At 41.6% G+C, this 20,936-nt stretch overlaps 1 protein-coding gene across 1 annotated transcript; it reads left to right on the top strand.

Moving 5' to 3' along the window:
* The first annotated feature begins 19,436 nt into the window (after positions 1–19,436).
* LOC105007027 (probable G-protein coupled receptor 139) lies at positions 19,437–20,444 on the top strand. The gene is made up of 2 exons (XM_020051541.2): positions 19,437–19,473; positions 19,653–20,444. Exon 2 carries the CDS (start codon positions 19,782–19,784, stop codon positions 20,442–20,444), a length of 663 nt encoding a protein of 220 aa, XP_019907100.1. The 5' UTR covers positions 19,437–19,473; positions 19,653–19,781.
* Positions 20,445–20,936: the final 492 nt, after the last annotated feature.

The raw sequence follows: 20,936 nt of genomic DNA, 5'->3' as shown, positions 1-20,936 counted from the left end.
TTTTTTAACAAGGGTCAGCCAGCCAGTCACTCACTCACTCACTCAGTAAGAGACATTCGCTCTTCTTAGCCGGCTCCGCTTACGCGGTCCAGCAAAGATTTGCTACATTTCATTTTATTAACACAATATGCCCGGTACATTTTGATAAATGTCAGTAAATTATCTAGCATCATGCTAGATAATCTGTAAAAAGGCCCCAGGTTAAAACTTTTCCCATAAGCTTGATTTTGGACTCATCTGACCACTGAATCTTCCTCCATTAGGTCTTAGTGTATTAGTGTGTCTTTTTCAAAGCAAATGGGGTAAATACTTGTACACTACCTTATTATCTGTTTTATTGTATTGTTGTACAGAATTTTGAAATTTGCAGATTTTCTAAATTAAATTACATTCAAAAGCTCCCTATCAACAGGGAGCTCTTGAATGTAGCGGACTATCTCTTTCTACCACGCTCACTTGATTCCTATTCCCCCATTAGTATGTGTGTATATGTTCCCTCAGCTCCCCTGTTTGTTGTCTAGTTTTGTCAATATGTCATCATGTAGTTGTGTCTGTATTTACTCTCCTTCACGATCAATTGTGTTTATTGATAGCCACGCTTAGCGCTTTGTACCTGTTGGGTGACAGAATCTCATTCCTACTTTATGCTACCACTCCTTAAACTATCTTTGCATAGTCTACTTTGTTAGGAGAGTCTTGTAATGACTATTGTGTTCATGGACTACGTTCTCTACTCCTCTGGAAAAATTGAATATTATTTCCCTGCATCTGCCCTGTTTCTTCCAACTACACTTTGGCATCCTGATTAAATAGATTTGTATGTCATATTTTAATGCAATAAATTGTGCAAAAGTCAAATGGGGTTGAATACTTTTGAGAGCCACTGCAAGCCCACAGGTAGAAAAGTGTGTCACTGTTCTTTATGACATTTCTTCTAAACATTTCAGTGCAAAGCCTGGAAAAATGCAATGGGCTACAAGCAAAATGTATTCTGGTTTGCTGGAAATTAATTTTGCATTCATCCCCTTCCATGGTAAGGTATATTGAAGAAGAGTTCCTTGTATAAATACATTTCTTTCAGTACTCAAATACGTTTTTTACCTACTTTGAGCGAAACCTCTAAAACTTCACTGAAATGATTGATTTCATGTCATGGATGATAACTATTCCACTTATTTTAAAAGGGATGAAAAAGCCACGTATTCTTCATACCAGCAGCTACATTATATATTGTAGTGACGGCAGCAAGTCAGGGAATCCAATTGCTATTCTTTGGTAATCCCAAAAAATCCTGGACATGGTCAAACAACCCACACTTAGATTGTACGTTTTGTACAATTGGGAACAAAAAACTATTTGTAAGTTGATCTAAAACAATGGTACCCATTACTCTACAGGTAGCGCTGTTACCAGAAATCTTGGTTAATAAATCATGATTAAATCGGCTGCCTCATTTGACCTAGACTTGAAACTTATGTGAATATCTGTATATAGCTGTCTCTGCACTGCTCTTGGACATTCTGAGTCCTTTTGATGAGTCCCATAGGTAAGCCACCTTTATATCAGATCAGGTTATGCATTATTGGCTGAATTTTAACCTGGGCTAATTATTTGACTACTTTCAACACACTTTTTGGAATGCTCAGGACAACAGACCTTCAGCCTTTAAACTCTAATCTACATTTCAGAATTATTTGTATCACATACCTGTATAAAGTAATGGTACATAGAAAAAAAGGTTGTATACGTAAAACTCTTGCACACTGTCATTGCTTGTTAGTGTTATTGATGTAATAAAAATGCTGTAATGTTTATGTCAGAGCCCTTCTTAAAGTTTACAGATGAAGTATAAAACTGTGTACATATGCTAGCATATTTATAATTATATAATTTTGATGTCAATATTCATTTTAATGTATGATGAAGGTTTTTGACTGAAACGTTGCTGCATTTTTATAAAATAAAAAAATAAATTAGAACATTTGCAAGCAATGAAAGTTTAACAGATTATCTTTTTTTCTAAAATAATCAAAATATATTTCACATAGAAAGGATACCGTGATTTACACAAAAAGTCATTCTGAAAAGCAGTGCAATTGTCATTGAAACAATGTACAATTTACTGTATATTAATATAACCTCCAGATACAACTACTGCTGAATAAAGTTCCCATATACTGTAGTGCCATAGGCATTCCATTTCACTATGGCTTCAAAACTCAACTGAGAATTTTCTGACAATAATTTATGTCCATACCTGTATGATTCATTACTGTAGTCGGGTCTTAACTGGAAATGAAGTAAGAAATAGACAATTAACATAATGCTATACAGACCGGGTGTGGAAGTGTTTCAAGTAACAGAACCAAAAATTGGAAAAGAAACTCTATCTCTAATGTTTCTATATGTGAACCAATTAACAACATTTTAACCTTCCAAAATATAAAAAAAATAAGTGTTAATTTGCACAATCAAAGACAGGTGACAAATTGAAAGAAATACCTGAATAAATGAGTGTGCATAATGAATGATGATGCTACCATACAAGTGTACTGCATGATACAATTAAGCAGTTACCACCCTATCACATCGATCAATCAAATGTATTTATAAAACACTCAGACTGAAACCCCAAGGAGCAAACAACAACAGTGTTGAATTTCAGTGGCTAGGAAAACTCCCTAAGAAGGCTGAAATTTAGGAAGAAACCTAGAGAGGACCCAGGCTCAGAGGGGTGACCAATCCTCTTCTGGCTGTGCTGGTTGAACATTTGAAGAGTACAAGTTGTAATAATGAATAATGCATGTGGGCTGAGTCCAGAGTCTAATAAACCTAATCCAGGTCAGAAGCATGTTGGAGGTCCCGGACAGGGCCCAACAGGCAGGTAGTCAATCCACCCACATTGCCAAGCATCAACCAAAAGAACACCCACCAACCACAACCACCCTGAAATGAGGGCAGAGTATTTCACAGAGTCAAGATGGTAAGAGGAATGGATTTAAGTGTTCAGTGCTCTCCACAACCGCCATCAAAACATCAAATGAGGGAACATCTTTTTGTTGGATCTGACAAGTGTAAGGTCTCCCTCTGTACCAGCTCCCCCTTCTGGCCCATTACCGGCCTACTCGCAGCCACCGCCCTTTTTTCCATCCTGGACTTTTGTTGTCTCATCATCACGCACACCTGTTCCCTATTCCATAATCAGCTTGTGTATATCTGTTCCATTCTGCTTCCCTTGTGCTTTATTGTCTCTTCTTGTGTGTTACGTATTGGACTTCAGACCAGCTGTTAGCTCTAGATCTGTACCCAGGCTTTGCCTGTTGATATTATTTTGTGTTCTAAAGACTGTATTTTGCACAGTGCCTGTTTACTCGCAGTACATGTTTGAACTTGAGTAATAAAACTCGTCTTCACACCTGTGACTGGCTCCTCTACCTAGAAACACAACAAGGGGCATTGACGCTGTTCTGGAGGCTAATGGTGGCCCATTAATTTACTGAAACACTAAGTAGGTTTTTCCTTTAATTTGTCAAATGTCTAAACATACACTATATATAGTGTACTTCTCAAAGGTTTGGACAAAACTACTCATTCAAGAGTGTCTCTTTGTTTTTACTATTTACCACATTGCAGGATAACAGTGAAGGCATAAAATCTCGTTGCCATCAGCTCCGTTTTGCGCTATGTGGGATCATGTGTTTTTCATAACAATGACCCAAAATACATTTTCAGGCTGTGTAAGGGCTACTTAACAAAGAAGGATAGTGATGGAGTGCTGCATCAGATGACCTGGCCTCCAAGATCACCCAACCACAAGTTAATGGAGATGTTTTGAGATTAGTTGGACCTTAGGGTGGAGGAAAAGATGCCAGGAAGTGCTCAGCATATATGGGAACTGACAAAAGAGTGTTGGAAAATAGTTACATGATTACCTCATGAAGCTGGTTGAGAGAATGCCATGAGGATGCAAAGAGGAACAAGGCAAATGGTGGTTACTTTGAAGAATGTAAAATAAAAATATATTTGGATTTGATTAAAACATCTTTGGTTACTGCATGATTCCATATGTGTGTTGATTTCCAGTTAGATTTATTACGCATTTAACACAACGCAAATGAGAATTGTATGATCACAAATTTTAAGCCTTTTGAACTATATGATATGGGCAGGGCATAAAGAACTGTGAAAGACTGATAGGAAGATGTATTGCACTCTAGGTGAAGCACAGTCCAAAACAAATCATGTTCTCTGAGCATATAAAATATGTCTATGGGGAGTTGAGATTAAGTTATGATTGAGGACCCAACAATCTGTGTCTATATGCACCAAGACCACTAGTGAATTTCATTCTCCTCACCAACGGTTGATTGCAGTTTCTTTTCCAAAACACAATGTTTGGCTATATCTAACGTGCTATTTCATAGTTTTGATGTCTTCACTATGATTTTACAATGTAGAAAATAGTCAAACTAATGATATATTTGAATGAGTATGTATTTCCAAACATTTGACTGGAACTAGATACCGTATACACTGTACTATACAACCCTATTCATATAGGCCAATAGCCACAAGTGTAGAGGGCTAACAACACCAGGTCACAGTCAACACACAAGTCTACAGTACCAGTGACTTCATCTGTTATTTTACACACTAGTACTGCATCATTTTACCTGACTCTCTAATAAGTGAAGATTGTTTTTCAGATATTCTTGTACAGTTTTTACTGTTGGATATTGGACTTGAGTCATAGTTGAATCAGTAGTCAGGTGGAGAGGTATATCATTCTTTATTAGACAGTCTACACACACTGCAAGATGGAATAACCTTCTCCTGCCCCTTCTAAGAGAGAGGAATACTTTCTGGGCAGTAGAAATGGACAATAACTCTGTAATATCTTCATAACTCATTTCCACCCGTTGAGATTAAAATGTACTTTTCATGCCTCTAGAAACACAGACTTTCTTAGAAAACTAGCCTTCTTTTTATGAGGACACATCTGTTATTTCTGCTGTTGACCCTTCTTTAAACCTTGCATAAACAATGAACAAATGCATGCTCATTCCAACCTGTATGGAACATCACTGTAGTCAGCACTTGACTGGGAATGAAAGGGGTGCAAGAGATGTCTTTCCTAAATAACATATGCAACACAGACCTGGGGTTGGAACTGGTTCATGTAACAGAACCAACTGCTGGAAAATATTTTTTTCTAGAAACAAAAAAGGATTGGAAAAATACAGATGTTTTAGTGTTCCACAAATTTATTGTTATTTCAAAAGCATGTGAACCGGTTAAGTATGTTCTTTAACCTTCACATATTTTAAAAGTGTTTATTTACACAATCAAATGTATATATATACACTCACCTAAAGGATTATTAGGAACACGATACTAATACTGTGTTTGACCCCCTTTCGCCTTCAGAACTGCCTTAATTCTACGTGGCATTGATTCAACAAGGTGCTGAAAGCATTCTTTAGAAATGTTGGCCCATATTGATAGGATAGCATCTTGCAGTTGATGGAGATTTGTGGGATGCACATCCAGGGCACGAAGCTCCCGTTCCACCACATCCCAAAGATGCTCTATTGGGTGGAGATCTGGTGACTGTGGGGGCCATTTCAGTACAGTGAACTCATTATCATGTTCAAGAAACCAATTTGAAATGATTCGAGCTTTGTGACATGGTGCATCATCCTGCTGGAAGTAGCCATCAGAGGATGGGTACATGGTGATCATAAAGGGATGGACATGGTCAGAAACAATGTTCAGGTAGGCCGTGGCATTTAAACGATGCCCAATCCGCCTCAAGGTTGTGCGTTTTGTGGCTTCACAAATGCTTTGCTGCATACCTTGGTTGTAACAAGTGGTTATTTCAGTCATAGTTGCTCTTCTATCAACTTGAATCAGTCGGCCCATTCTCCTCTGACCTCTAGCATCAACAAGGCATTTTCGCCCACAGGACTGCCGCATACTGGATGTTTTTCCCTTTTCACACCATTCTTTGTAAATCCTAGAAATAGTTGTGTATGAAAATCCCAGTAACTGAGTAGATTGTGAAATACTCAGACCGGCCCGTCTGGCACCAACAACCATGCCACGCTCAAAATTGCTTAAATCACCTTTCTTTCCCATTCTGACATTCAGTTTGGAGTTCAGGAGATTGTCTTGACCAGGACCACACCCCTAAATGCATTGAAGCAACTGCCATGTGATTGGTTGATTAGATAATTGCATTAATGAGAAATTGAACAGGTGTTCCTAATAATCCTTTAGGTGAGTATATATATATGCCAAAAAAGAAATTCAAGTTGGTGTGATTGTGTTTTTCTGTTATTCAAATAAAGAATGGAAAAGAATTAACCCTACCACAGACTGGCACAGGTCAGATGCATTGCTAATGGGCTAACGGCAATAGAAGGGGTTGGAAGCAGACTAACTATCAGTTTTGTGGCAAATAACAGGTGGGAAGAGCTTCATTCTCTCTCTGATGATTATCTCTCTGGGGAAAGATTTTCCCCAATGGACTGGGAGTTATGGTCAGCTAGTTTAGTGGAAGTTAACTGTTTTATTACCCCAGCCTTTTATTTCTGCTAGCAATGTAATATGTAATTTTCACATTAGCGTCAGAAGTAGAGTGGCAGTTGTGATTGTCTTTCAAGCCAGAGACACAGCTTTGCTTGCTTCTCCTTTTCTCCACCACAGTATCTACTATCCAGGGCAGAGCTCTTCTGGGTGCACTGAACCTTGTCTATACCTTCTTTGTACCATGCTAGCCTATCCTGATCGTGCTTATTGATCCGAGAATCCCTCAGCCATTTCTCAATGAACAACCTCTAAAAATATTTAACAGGTTTAGAACGTGCTGCCATTATGTTGCATGCATTTGTCTTTTGTCAGTGTGTGCCGTTAGAAAGTAATTGCTCCCACTCAAGTAAAGTTGCTGATGATGAATGGGGTTCACCTTTAGAAAGACACCTAGAACTGGCTGTGAAAAAAACACCACTATTCCTGCTATATACTGTAAAGGGAAATTATAAGGAATTGTAACATTCTTAGGAGAGACAAAGACTGAAAGAGAGTGTGTGCGTGCATGTGTGTGCATCTATTTGTCTCAGCATGTGCTAAAATGAATGTTGGTCAGTATATAAAGTATGTCTCTGCCTTTGTGCTTTCAGATGTATTTCACGCTAGAGCTAGCTGTTGCAAATTGCACTTTCATGATATACTGCTGTTTGAAATCCTGATTATGGTGACAATAGTGAATTATGGATGTTTGCTGCAAGCTGTTGTGACTGGAATGGAAAGTTTTACATGCTGCTCTGAATTCTGATGGAGATGTTAGCATTTCCACACTAGGCTACAGGGAAAAATGCCAAATAATATTTAAGGATATAAATGTATCATATGATTTTGTCTGTGCAACAGGAGCTAATTTAACATATGCTGTAGCTGCGAGCAACAATTAAAAGACTGTGACTGAAAGGACAAAAAATCAGATTGATAACAATGAAAGTCCTTTGTGTAAATTATTTAAATTTCAGTGACAGATCAGAATAGGCTTGCCTATGAATTTCATAGTGCAGTTTAAAAAAAAACATTATCTCAGCTTATATAATACATTCCCTAAATTTGTATTCATTTCTTAAACTTTTTTTATTCATTCTCTCAATTGTCTTTAATTATGTCTTGCATCTAATCATTAGATTTGACTGTACATCCATATCATGGATCAGTCCAAGTTATTATTCTATTTGGGCTTGAAAAACAAAGATATTCTTTACGTTTTACATGTTAAGTACCGGATCATCCTCAGCAAAAGCAACTTCTGGCACCTGCAGAACATGCACAAGTCCCTTGCACAGCTCGATTACTCTTGATTAATGCCAAAAGGCTTTTCAGTGTTACTCCGCATGGAGTAACCAGAAGCTAAATCAAAACAAAAAACTTAGTCTGAACTACCTAGCTGTTTCGGAAGCATGCGGGCAGGGCTTGATGGAAGTACCAGTGCGCCTTAGGGGGTCACCACCCCAACACAGTGGCTCTGATGCCGCTGGGGAACCACAGGTACAGTGGTTCGGCCTTCTGCATATTGACTGCGGAAGTGAAACAGACATTTTGGCGGATGATGAGCTATGGTCTCTGTGGGATAGAGAACTCTGTCCTCTGGGGGATCATGGTCTGTGCTCACATTGTCACTGTACATTCCCTTTGTGTACATGAATGTCTACACCAGGTTCATCACTCTGAGGGTGAAGAAGCTTGGTTATGGTTTCATGGGTCCTGAGTATCTGACACATTCCATGTGATGTAGAAAATCACCATTATGACCAAGCAATTTTTTAAGTGCCAAGCACATCCATGATTACCCTGTCAATGGTGCTCACAAATATATCTTGCTGCAGAGTTGCATGTGATTAACCATTCAGGGCCTGTCCTGGTTGAGCAGATAACATCAAAATACCCGACACAAGAGTGTCTGTGGCTGAGGACCTCTGGGGAACTTTTGTCAGGACCTCTGGGATGACCAACTGCCAACAAACCTCTTCTGAAGGGCGGTTCTAACTAGCTTCTTTTCAATCAACAGCGTCAAGGATGTACTGTCTCTGAATGTTTGAGGAAATTAACATGGGGCATTGCAAAGGGTCTTTTAACGGCTATAAAGGCAGTAATCTGATCTTGATTCCACTGGAAGTTATTCACTTTCATTAGGAACTCGTTCAGAAGTGCAGCATCTGTTGAAAGGTTGACCACAAACCTCTAGTATGTGACCAGGTGCAACAATACCTTAACTTGGTCAATCTCTTGGTTTTGTTCAGTACTATGCTGCAGCGACTTGGTCCATCTATGTTTGAGGCCTTCAGGCAAAACTCTTTAGGGCGCAGCTGGATCCTCAACTTCCAGCCAGCATTTAAAAACATGGTCTTGAAGGCCTTGTTCTTGTCCTCTGAAGCCATGGCAACCTGCCAGTAACTGGTTTGATGGTCCAATTAAAAATGTAATGTGGGCTCTGCTATCAGGTCAAGAGTCAACCACACGAGGGAGCAGGTAGAGTCCCTGACGGTTATGTCAGTCGCAAAGTTTTTAGTTCACACAAATCTCATCATTACTTTTGGACAACACCACCTGTAGAACCCAGGAGTTGTCTGAGGGTAATGTATTCTACGTCTGATCTGCAATATTCTTCTGTCCAGCAGGTGGGCAACTTTGCAGGCGGGTGGTGCTGGTTTGGCCTGCCTTGATCGCGTGTTACACCAGATAGGTACAACTGACATTGACAGGTCGGAGGGAGATGCTGTGATGGAATCTGAAGGCCATACTGTAAATCCGATGTTGAATGTTGCAGTTCTTCTACCGAATGGATTCAATCATTTCAACAGCTTAACACTCTGGAAGTTATCAAACTGTGGACTGCAGGAGACAGGGGCCAGTTCACTCAGTCAGTTGTCTCCTGAGTCTCTGCGGCAGCTACGGAGTTGACCATTTGATAGAAAGTGCTGGACTTGGACAGCTGGGATTGCTTTTATCGCTGGTGTTCAACGATGAGAGCCAGGTTATCTCTTGAACACCAACGTTTGGTCTAGGTGTAATGAAGGGCCATATATCTCTGTCAAGAAGGGGCAGACAGAGTTTAAACCTGGTATCCACAAATCACTATGCATGTGCCCCCCCCCCTCCTGTTTTCCTGCCCTTATCCACTCTGTGTCACTGAAGTATTTTCAGGACATCACTATCAAGTTGGAACTGAACCCAAATGAAGTAATCCGGGTTTTAAATCAATTTTAGCAATAAAGCCTCCATTAGGGACCGGGTTACTAACTGAAATTAGACTTGCAGGAACAAGGAGATTTAAAGGGGTTTTGATGCCAGAGAATAGGCCAGGGCAGTTTTTTCTGCTGCATCATAAAGCCATTGTCTGTCGAGGTAGTAGGCTCCCAGCTTAGATTCTAGGCACAGGCCTTGTTCTCAGTCGCCGCAAACATTCTGTACTCTCTACAGGAGCTGTCTTTACTGCTCTGCAGTGGTCTCTTCTTCTTGTTTACTTTTCTGAGTGTGTTTCTCTCTTTTCACTTGAAACAGGATAAGTGAAACTAAAATGCACTACACCTAACTGAAATGCCAGCTTTCAGATTATTACAGATAAAATAATGGAAAAGAGGGAAGGAATTGACTTGTGTCCTGCTAAAGTTTGAACTTAGATCCCTATCATTATTTACCAGTTATTCTTTCTGAACTCCACAAAAAGAAGAAAGTATCCAAACACTTACAGACAGCTTTAAAATCCAATTATTGAATACAAATAATACAGCTTGAACAATAAAGCATGAATACAATAGAAAAACAATGCAACAGATGTGTGCATGCCTGTATTGGGTGTTTCTATTAAACTTTCTCCTCAGCCCTTGAACAGGAGAGGCTAGCATGTTGTTGATGTCAGTTCACTGCACGCACATTTATTACGCATCGTGGCAGGCATGCTGCTATCGAGTGTCCATTTTGTTCTCAAATGCCCATTTTCTATCTGGAACTCAACCACGTCAATCCCAGGAGGTCAGGATCGGTCCCAAAAATATGATCTGACTCCGTCATCATAGATGTTTATTTTTTTCTCTCATCCGAGCGCTTAAGCAGTTTTTGGTTGGAAAAAAGTCAAACACTTTAATCCATTTTAGATGCTCAATCCGCTCAGCATGACAACCTAATCTGTTCAATGGATCAGTGACGAAGAGCGTCTCCAGAATTTTGAAACAAACAGGGGCTTGACAAGAGAGTGAGATAAATGTAAAGTGAGATTGAGAAAGACAGAGAAAGCAAGAACGGGGGATGGGGGTTAAAAGTAACTTGGTGGAGAACAGATTGATGTCAGTGAAAATAATAAGAAACTGCCTTTGCAGATCAGAAAGTTCTGTTCAGCTTATATACCACACTTATGTATTCTCGCTTTCTTCAGCAGTATCATCATTGTTATTATTATTCCAGAACTCTATGCCAGGGCTGGTAGAATCCATATAATCCCCCTCCACCACCACCATCACTAGCATGCATCCCAAAACAAGGCACCTCTCCTGGGACCCAATTATCCTGACACCAGGGGCCCTAAAATGACTCATCATATGCATAGACACGGTTGTCTGTTGTGTGATCCCTTTAAGCCAGTTGCTTGCTTAAGACTGTATCAGTGAGATCTATTTCTGGGTGTGTTGGTTTTTAAGTGATCTGTCTGTCAATAGTTTGGCACTAAGACAATCACAATCTTATGACATTGGTTGAGATTGGCTAGAAGGCATTCAACTGCAGCGGTTTCATTGTAATCAAAAGCATCAAAATGCTTTTTCAATCCGAAATTGTTATGTCTAGGCCACCTGTCTGTCTGATTGTCAAGGTAATAGACTGGTGTTCAAGGCAGTAACAGGCAGACACGTCTCTGTTAACAGGTGTCTTTCCACCCTTAGTCCAGTGGGACCTTTTGGTCTGTGTGTTGTGTGAATGAGAACTGACATTGGCGGTCGATGCTGCCTGTAATGGATCTAGTCCTTTCCGCCTAAACAGTTCCACTCAAACAAGGCATTATCTTGGCGGTCGGTAAAGACCTGTCTAGCCTTGTCTGAGTCATGGAAGATATTTGATGAGATTTACTAAGCGTAGCTTGTTAAGAAGAAGCAGCAACGTTCTACCGACAAAGACTCACACGTTATAACCTGATTACGATAAAAGCTTCAAATCTGACTTCCTATTGTTTTCTGGGGACCACTATAATTAATCCACATCATCTTTAATCAACCGTCTAGCACAATAAAGAGGTAAGATTAGGTTTTAAGTCAGTGGTTCCAAAGCATTTTGGTCACCGTACCAATAACAGAATTAAGCTCAGCCCTGAATTCCAGTGATGTACCCCCTTATGCACACTTGACCAGTATGCTTATGGTCTCCTGAGTGTCATTAACCCTGTGTAAATAGGTCAAGTACCCCCAGGGTTCCTAGTACCTTTGGTTGGCAACCACTTGTTTATATCACATAATGGTACTTAGTTTGAGACCTAGATGCTGATACATGAAGCTGTATGACATGAAAGTTTCATTTGCAAATTGTATCGGTAACTGGATTATAATAGTAATAATGCACGTCATGGGGTTCTGGTATAGGATAAATATACCTGCCCTGTACAGTATCTCACAAAAGTGAGTACATCCGTCACATTTTTGCAAATATTGGATTATATTTTTTCATGTGACAACACTGAAGAAATGACACTTTGCTACAATGTAAAGTAGTGAATGTACAGCTTGTATAACAGTGTCCCCTCAAAATAACACAACACACAGCCATTAATGTCTAAACCGCTGGCAACAAAAGTGAGTACACCCCTAAGTGAACATTTCCAAATTGGGCCCAAAGTGTCAATATTTTGTGTGGCCACTATTATTTTCCAGCACTGCCTTAACCCTCTAGGGCAAGGAGTTCACCAGAGCTTCACAGGTTGCCACTGGAATGACGACATCACAGAGCTGTTGGATGTTAGACCTTGTGCTCCTCCACCTCCCATTTGAGGATGCCTCACAGATGCTCAATAAGGTTTAGGTCTGGGGACTGTCATGTGACTCATTAGTGTTACAAGGTCCCAGGTGTGAATGGGGAGCAGGTGTGTTAAATTTGGTATTATCGCTCTCACACTCTCATGGCAAAGAACTCTCTGAAGATCTGAAAAAAAATATTGTTGCTCTACTTAAAGATGGCCTAGGCTATAAGAAGATTGCCAAGACCCTGAAACTGTGCTGCAGCATGGTGGCCAAGACCATACAGCGGTTTAACAGGACAGGTTCCACTCAGAACAGGCCTCGCCATGGTCAACCAAAGAAGTTGAGTGCCCATGCTCAGCATCATATCCAGAGGTTGTCTTTGGGAAATCGACTTATGAGTGCTGCCAGCATTGCTGCAGGGGTTGAAGGGGTGGGGGTCAGCCTGTCAGTGCTCAGACCATACGCCCCACACGGCATCAAATTGGTCTGCATGAAGAAAGCCTCTTCTAAAGATGATGCACAAGAAAGCCCGCAAACAGTTTGCTGAACACAAGCAGATTAATGACATGGATTACTAGAACCATGTTCTGTGGTCTGATGAGACCAAGGTAAAATGATTTGGTTCAGATGGTGTCAAGCGTGTGTGGCAGCAACCAGGTGAGGAGTACAAAGACAAGTGTGTCTTGCCTACAGTCAAACATGGGGGTGGGAGTGTCATGGTCTGGGGCTGCATGAGTGCTGCCGGCACTGGGGAGGTACAGTTCATTGAGGGAACCATGAAAGCCAACATGTACTGTGACATACTTCAATCAATCAAATGTATTTATAAAGCCCCTTTTACAACCGCAGTTGTCACAAAGTGCTTTACAGAGACACCCGGCCTTAAACCCCAAGGAGCAAACAACAGTTGTGTTGAATTTCAGTGGCTAGGAAAAACGAATTTTAGGAATTTTAGGAAGAAACCTAGAGAGGACCCAGGCTCAGAGGGGTGACCAGTCCTCTTCTGGCTGTGCCGGGTGAGATATTAAGAGTCCAATTGGAATAATAAATACATTTCTCCGGGCTAAATCCAGAGTCTATTTGATTTTAGACTAGGTCAGATGTATGACCAGGTGGACAAGGACAGGGACAGCAACGGGCCCCCCAAACTTAAGCAGAGCATGATTCCCTCCCTTCAGAGACTGGGCTGCAGGGCAGTATTCCAACATGATAACAACCCCAAACACACCTCCAAGATGACCACTGTCTTGCTAAAGAAGCTGAGGGTAAAGGTGATGGAATGGCCAAGCATGTCCCCAGACCTAAACCTTATTGAGCGTCTGTGAGGCATCCTCAAATGGGAGGTGGAGGAGCACAAGGTCTAACATCCAACAGCTCTGTGATGTCGTCATTCCAGTGGCAACCTGTGAAGCTCTGGTGAACTCCTTGCCCAAGAGGGCTAAGCCAGTGCTGGAAAATAATAGTGGCCACACAAAATATTGACACTTTGGGCCCAATTTGGAAATGTTCACTTAGGGGTGTATTCACTTTTGTTGCCAGGGGTTTAGACATTAATTATTTTGAGGGGACACTGTTATACAAGCTGTACACTCACTGTTATACATTGTAGCAAAGTGTCATTTCTTCATTGTTGCCACATGAAAAGATAATATCAAATATTTTCAAAAATATAAGGGGTGTACTCACTTTTGTGAGATACTGTAGCACTGGTACACTGGCCTTAAAACATACCCACTGGTACAGCAATTTTTCTGCATTATTCTTCACCTGAAAGATTTACAGGACCTAGAAGAAAATTACGATCTAGAATTAGTATATCAAAAGACATGTGTGTGATTTCAGTTTATTGAAACTGTAATTTTCAGAGGAGAGTAAAATGTTACTAAAAAAACTACAACAATGACTGGAGTACAAATAAATAAAGTTTAGGCCATGTCTTCTTTTTACAAAAGGCTGCATGCGAAACTAAATGTGTGCACTCCTTTCCTCCCTTCCCCAGTTTTGTCGTATCTTATTTTTATACAGTCCTGTCTGATCACAACAAGTTCAAGTTAGCAGACCTAGCCTCTGGACTGGGATGGTCAGGGGAATTTGGGCCAAAATTAACTTTGGGACTATTGGGATTAAAACCTTCCTCAACAGTAGCCTCAAAATGTATCATCACCATTTATTCAACAGGACTGATTGGACGCCAAATACAGTAACCAGACATTTTTCACAACATATTTCTTAATAACCAGCTCCCAGCTTAAACGGTTACATAACATCCTTGGGCGGTAAGCTTTCACGGTCATGTTTATGTTTTTTGCCAGGAAGGAGGCATACTGGCTTGGGCTCAAATTGTGCTGTACTGCCATTATGGAACATAGATACTGAATAAAATGACCAACTATACACTACTGATCTCTCTGTGAAGACTACAACAGAGCATGGATCCCCTGTAGAGGGGGAGGTGAGGTATGGTGGATCTCCTGTAGATGGGGAGGTGAGGTATGGTGGATCTCCTGTAGAGGGGGAGGTGAGGTATAGTGGATCCCCTGTAGAGGGGGAGGTAATGTATGGTGGATCTCCTGTAGAGGGGGAGGTGGGGTATGGTGGATCCCCTGTAGAGGGGGAGGTGAGGTATGGTGGATCTCCTGTAGATGGGGAGGTGAGGTATGGTGGATCCCCTGTAGAGGGGGAGGTGAGGTATGGTGGATCTCCTGTAGATGGGGAGGTGAGGTATGGTGGATCTCCTGTAGAGGGGGAGGTGAGGTATAGTGGATCCCCTGTAGAGGGGGAGGTAATGTATGGTGGATCTCCTGTAGAGGGGGAGGTGGGGTATGGTGGATCCCCTGTAGAGGGGGAGGTGAGGTATGGTGGATCTCCTGTAGATGGGGAGGTGAGGTATGGTGGATCCCCTGTAGAGGGGGAGGTGAGGTATGGTGGATCTCCTGTAGAGGGGGAGGTGAGGTATGGTGGATCTCCTGTAGATGGGGAGGTGAGGTATGGTGGATCCCCTGTAGAGGGGGAGGTGAGGTATGGTGGATCTCCTGTAGATGGGGAGGTGAGGTATGGTGGATCTCCTGTAGATGGGGAGGTGAGGTATGGTGGATCCCCTGTAGAGGGGGAGGTGAGGTATGGTGGATCTCCTATAGAGGGGGAGGTGAGCTATGGTGGATCCCCTGTCCCATGGGGCTGAGGTGGTGGGGGTGGACGGCAGATTTAGCAGAGGAGCCCAGGGATGTGTGAAGTACAAGATGACCCCTAGATGTGAGCCGAAGCATCCAATCCTCCGCAGCAATTCCTCTCCACTGCTCTGAGCACTGATCGTGGAATCCTGGTTTCCTTGGCAACAAGGCTCCTCTTCTTATATAGCAACCAGAGAGCATGTTAGAACAGGTTTTTCTCTTCGTCTTCGAATTCCAGCCAACCCCTACTCTCATTCTGTCTTTTGGATCTGTGGCATGCCAGTGTTGTTCACTCCTCCTCCAAGGAATTCCCCTCTGCTTTCAACATGTTTTATGACCAGCAGAAATTCCTTTCCGTGTACTACGCTAAGTCACTGCGACTAGTGTGCTGTTGTGTGTTGTAGAATGTTCAAACTGGATAGCATCCCAAAATAAAGAAATAATCGAGTCAGGTTATAAAATCAAACCTCTGGGGACTATTATCTGTAGTCATACTAATTGTCATTCAGCTCATTGTGTTTCCTTTAATGCCAAAAATGCCATCCCTCATGACCAGGGTTCAGTCATTGCATTAGTAGGTGCTGTACATTATATTCGTTGTGGAACCTTTTGCACAGTTATTTCTTTAGGCCACATAATTGCCATGTAATATTGTGCAGTGCTGTGCAATGCGGTGCAGAACGGAATAACATATTCTTTGCTTGCGGCATTGAAAATGTGAGCTTAAAAAAGATCTAACTGTCGAAAGGAATACATTAATAAGCATACCGACACACTGCCATCTGTTGGCAGAATTCAGCAGAACACTAAACTCCTCAGGAGGATTTTATGTTCATCTGTGTATGATGCGATTAGATAGGAGCAGGAAGAATTTGTCTCATCAATTTTTAGGACAAATGTTCAGTACTTCGGTTATGTAACTCAAGCCTACAACCGATTTCACAGTAGCGTAATAACATTCCTTTATCTCTTGAAGGGGGAAACCAGTTAAACTTCCATCAAGCACTTTTCTTAATCTCTGATCCTGTTAAATATAATTTTTGGATGACGCTCTTATCAATACATTACGGTAATAGTGTAGGTTGCTATATTTGAGGTATTACGTTCTCTCATACCTGTGTGTATGCAATGTATGCCAGTTGAGTTCACTTCTATGCAATGATGAGGACGGATGAACAGAGCCTTGTACATGTATGTAATAAATAACTATATAGAAAAGACGCTTCGCTTATACTTTCACGTCAAGTTAAGCCTGCATCAGTCAGATAACTTAACAGACCCCTTGATCATTTGAATGAAACAGGGTCACGGGTGGGTTCCAGCAGCCTCATCCCGCCCATCTCAAACGGCTTGTGGTGTCAGCAGGAAACAACACTCTATCTTCCACTTCCTGGACGGTCATTTCCTGCCAACGTCAGCACAGTGCTGCTGTAGATGGCGCCAACCAGTTTTTCATGAGTCTGCCAAAATAGTAAAAACAGATATACGTTATAACGCATCAAGACAGACATTGTAGCCTTCAGCTTGGGTCGTTGGCAGATGATGGACTGGTCTAGGGGAAGTCCATCGGGCACAGGTATCAAACCAACTCCACGGGGGGCCTAATGTATACTATACTCATTTATTTTTCTGTTGTTCCTTTTTCAATTGGCGCCCAAGGTGAGGGGAGATCCTAATCAATTTGGCGACCTAATTAATCAGTAATGTATAAGGTAAAAACTCTTCCCTCCGGTTTGACACCTGAGATGTGGGGTTTGGGTACCCTAACCCTGCTATTATGCCAGAGTAAACGTGGTTAATTCTGCACCCCTGGACACATTCACAGATGAATGTGTCCAGTGCCCATTCAGTTAGCCATGAGACGAGAGAGAAAGGGTGAGATTTGCATATTCTAGCCTCAGGCAACGTGTTCAAAAACAAACAATAAGTCTGAGAGATGCAGAGTGACTGGAAAACAATTCACCGGTCCATTGAATCAATTTTCTTTATCAAGCCTTACTCAGAACATGGTGTTTTCTTTACTTCAGAAGAGAACAGAGAAAACTCTTCAGACCAAGTGATGTGTAGACAGTCTCAACAGCGTTCAGCAGCAGAAATATGAAATCCGTTCAGGCAGATCTCTTACATTAATTAATTACTGCCCTAATGGCATGCTATATAGTATTTCTTTATTTACTTTTATTTATACAGAAAAATCTACTGAGACCAAGGACTCTTGTCTGATCGACCTTGTATTACAACAAGAAAAACTCATACAAAAGGGGATATAAAAAAAAATCAAGATTCAAAATAAAAGACTAATTTATCAGGAATTTTTAAATGCCTTATACAGTTTAAAATATTTAAACTGAGATCACTCTGAATGGAATTATATGAGTTTGGGGCAAAATATAAGAAAGCAGTCTTAGTTCTGAATAGGCCCACTGTATCTCCTGTGCTATCCAGCATCGAGAGCGTGTTTTGCAACTCCAGACCTTCCAGCAAATGTTCTCTGTTAGATAGTCAGGGTGGTCTTGCGTGACTGCCTCATGTCAAAACATAAACCAATGTCCGGCCCTTCTGGACTCCCAGTCAACTGATGCATATAACAGTGATGAAACACAAGTCTGAATGATAGACAGCAGAGAACTGAGTACAGACGCTTAGGCATACATACAGTATATTACCATAATCTAGTAGTGACATTAAAGTTGCTTGCACAGTATCTTTTCGATGTTTCTTCTATATTCTATCCTTGCCTCTAGAGTCAATAGTGTTTAATGCCTTGTCACAGCGGAGATGGAACAGTCAAGCATATATTACAGAGAGATGTTCATTCAATGTTACAGACCAATGTATTGGACCACAATAGTTTGAATGAGAGCAGGCAGGAAATAAAATACTGTCTTTAACCAACGGTTACATCTACCAAAAAATTTAAAAGGCTACTTTGTTCGCATGAAAAAAACCAGACAGACGAGCGTGGGATGATTCTAAATGCACACGAGGTGAGTGTTATTTCTCAAGTAGCCTTCCTCCAATGATCTTGTCCAAGCCACCTGGCAGACTAATCATTAATGATTGGTAAATACTGTCACGGGGGTGTGCACGTTTGCATGACTGTGTGAAGCATGCAAGTGTTAACGCTGAGTGACTTGACCATGGTGCAGACGCCTGCTGGTGATGGTGAGAGGAGACCAGGGTCTTCTGGATGTCTTCTAATGCTGTCGACCTGCTGGGGAAAAACATGAACCCCAAAGAGGAACACTGGATGGTCACTCTGCAGGGTGTGTTCTACCCAGCCTTGGCTATAGTGGGCATCCCCTGTGAGTATACTGATAGATACTGCTAGCTATCTATAGCTGCTTGTAGGATACAGATGGATAAGTTCACTTACTCAGAGTGTTAATGGTGTGCATAGATGTTCTTTAGAAAGCTTAAGAATATGCTGTTCTCTCCACAAACTTGCTGCATTTTATGAATCAGATGTGTTATAGATATTATGGTCATGATGACTCTTTCTGTGACTTAAGTATACTTTATTGCTTTAGTAATTAATGTAGCACAGGAAGGCTAGGTAGGCTGTGCATGTGCAAGTTATTCTTTGCTACATTGCCAATGGAGAAATGCTAATGAAACACATTTCCACTCAAGCCAATGTTGCTACCTTCCTCATCTTCTGGCGGAGAAACTGCATGCTGTCCAAGTCCAGCACCTACTACCTGATGTCCATCTCTGTCGCGGACACCTCAGTTCTCGTCTTCATTGTGGTGCTAGAGATCACAGTCAAATTTTACCAGGAGGTCATTTATTATTTATTACGGAAATAAGAATCGCTCTTTAAATTGTGTCAGTAATATTTTGACATTTTTATAGCAATGCTGTCGTTATTCCATTTCAGCCAACAGCATCGTATAGACATGCCATATCTTTGGTAATTTGAGTGTTGCTTTTCTTTGTTAATACACTGATTTGATTTCAGGAGCCATATTGGAGTCGTGATCCGTGGTGCCAGCTGAGAGACGTCTTCAACTACGGGGCCTGCAACACGTCCACCTGGCTGGTTGTGGTGTTCACCGCGGAGCGCTTCATATCCATCCAGACGTGGACCATGAAGGCCAAATTCTGCACGCCGCGCAACGCCTTGAAGGCTATCGCCATAGTCTTATTTGTCGCCCACCTCCTGTCCATACCCTACTACTGGTTCAACGTCTCAGTCTACAATCAGAACCAGAGCATATGGGTCTGTGTTTATGACCGTAGCGCCCCCCACGGTTATGTGCACACCATGGTGTGGGCACAGACGCTTGTGTCCTTCGTCCTGCCTTTCCAAATCATCCTCACCCTCAACGGGTTGACCCTGCGGAAGATCTCCCTCAGCAACCGGGTCCACATTGTGGCGGCCAATGCCCTGAGCCCGGAGGCCTACCGGGTGATGCCCCTGGTGCGCTCCAGGAAAAGGAAGTCCATAGTTCTCCTAGTGACCGTGTCCATGAGCTTTGTGCTGCTCTCTGCCACCCGCGCCATCACCCAGATCATCCTGCGCATCGTCTACTTTGGCCTGGATCGGAATGACTACAGTCGACAGATCAACGTGGCGGCTGACATCGGCAACATGCTGAGACTCACGAATGCTTCCGTCAATATGTACCTTTACGCCTGCACCCAGGCCAGGTTCCGCCAGGAGTTCATGGCCTTTTTCCGAAAGGTTTTCTCTCATTGCAAGATTGGCAAAACCGTACGCAGCCACGATCCGGGTGTTTGCCATTTCTAGCACTTTACCCTTTGTCTGGGCTAGTCTGGAGGTACTTGGGATATAGGACTATTTGAATGACCAGTTTATCCGATAAATGGTTATATTAACATTATATAACAGGCCTTATAAATGGTTACTGTTCCAACAAACATCTATAATCGACATGAGAATTCATGAAACTCAGATGCCCCCCCCACTCATTTAGTGTTGTGTATTATACACATTTTGTAGCTCTTGTAGTTAGAAGGAAATAGGAATAGGAAAACAGCACTGTGTCATTGCTACATGCAGAATGACACTCATTTGCAGTGTTTGCGTATGGAGTCAGATTTAATTTCCTAGAATAGGTTTCAAGTTACAATGCAAACAATTTAAGAGAGATACACAATAAAGGGAGATCTGCGTTCCAGGAAATAGCCATTTTAATTTCCTAAAACAGTTGCCTGGGATTAAGAAATCTTATCTTAATTGTTTAATCAACAAATATTTTGGACTGAGCTTTCTCTGCTT

Source organism: Esox lucius, chromosome 12 (genome assembly GCF_011004845.1).
Source record: "Esox lucius isolate fEsoLuc1 chromosome 12, fEsoLuc1.pri, whole genome shotgun sequence".
NCBI classification, from domain to species: Eukaryota; Metazoa; Chordata; class Actinopteri; order Esociformes; family Esocidae; genus Esox; species Esox lucius.
This window is presented reverse-complemented; position numbering and strand designations above follow the sequence as displayed.

Bases quoted from the DNA above. Each gene is read 5' to 3' on its own strand.
- LOC105007027 (XM_020051541.2), top strand. From the start codon at position 19,782: ATGAAGGCCAAATTCTGCACGCCGCGCAACGCCTTGAAGGCTATCGCC.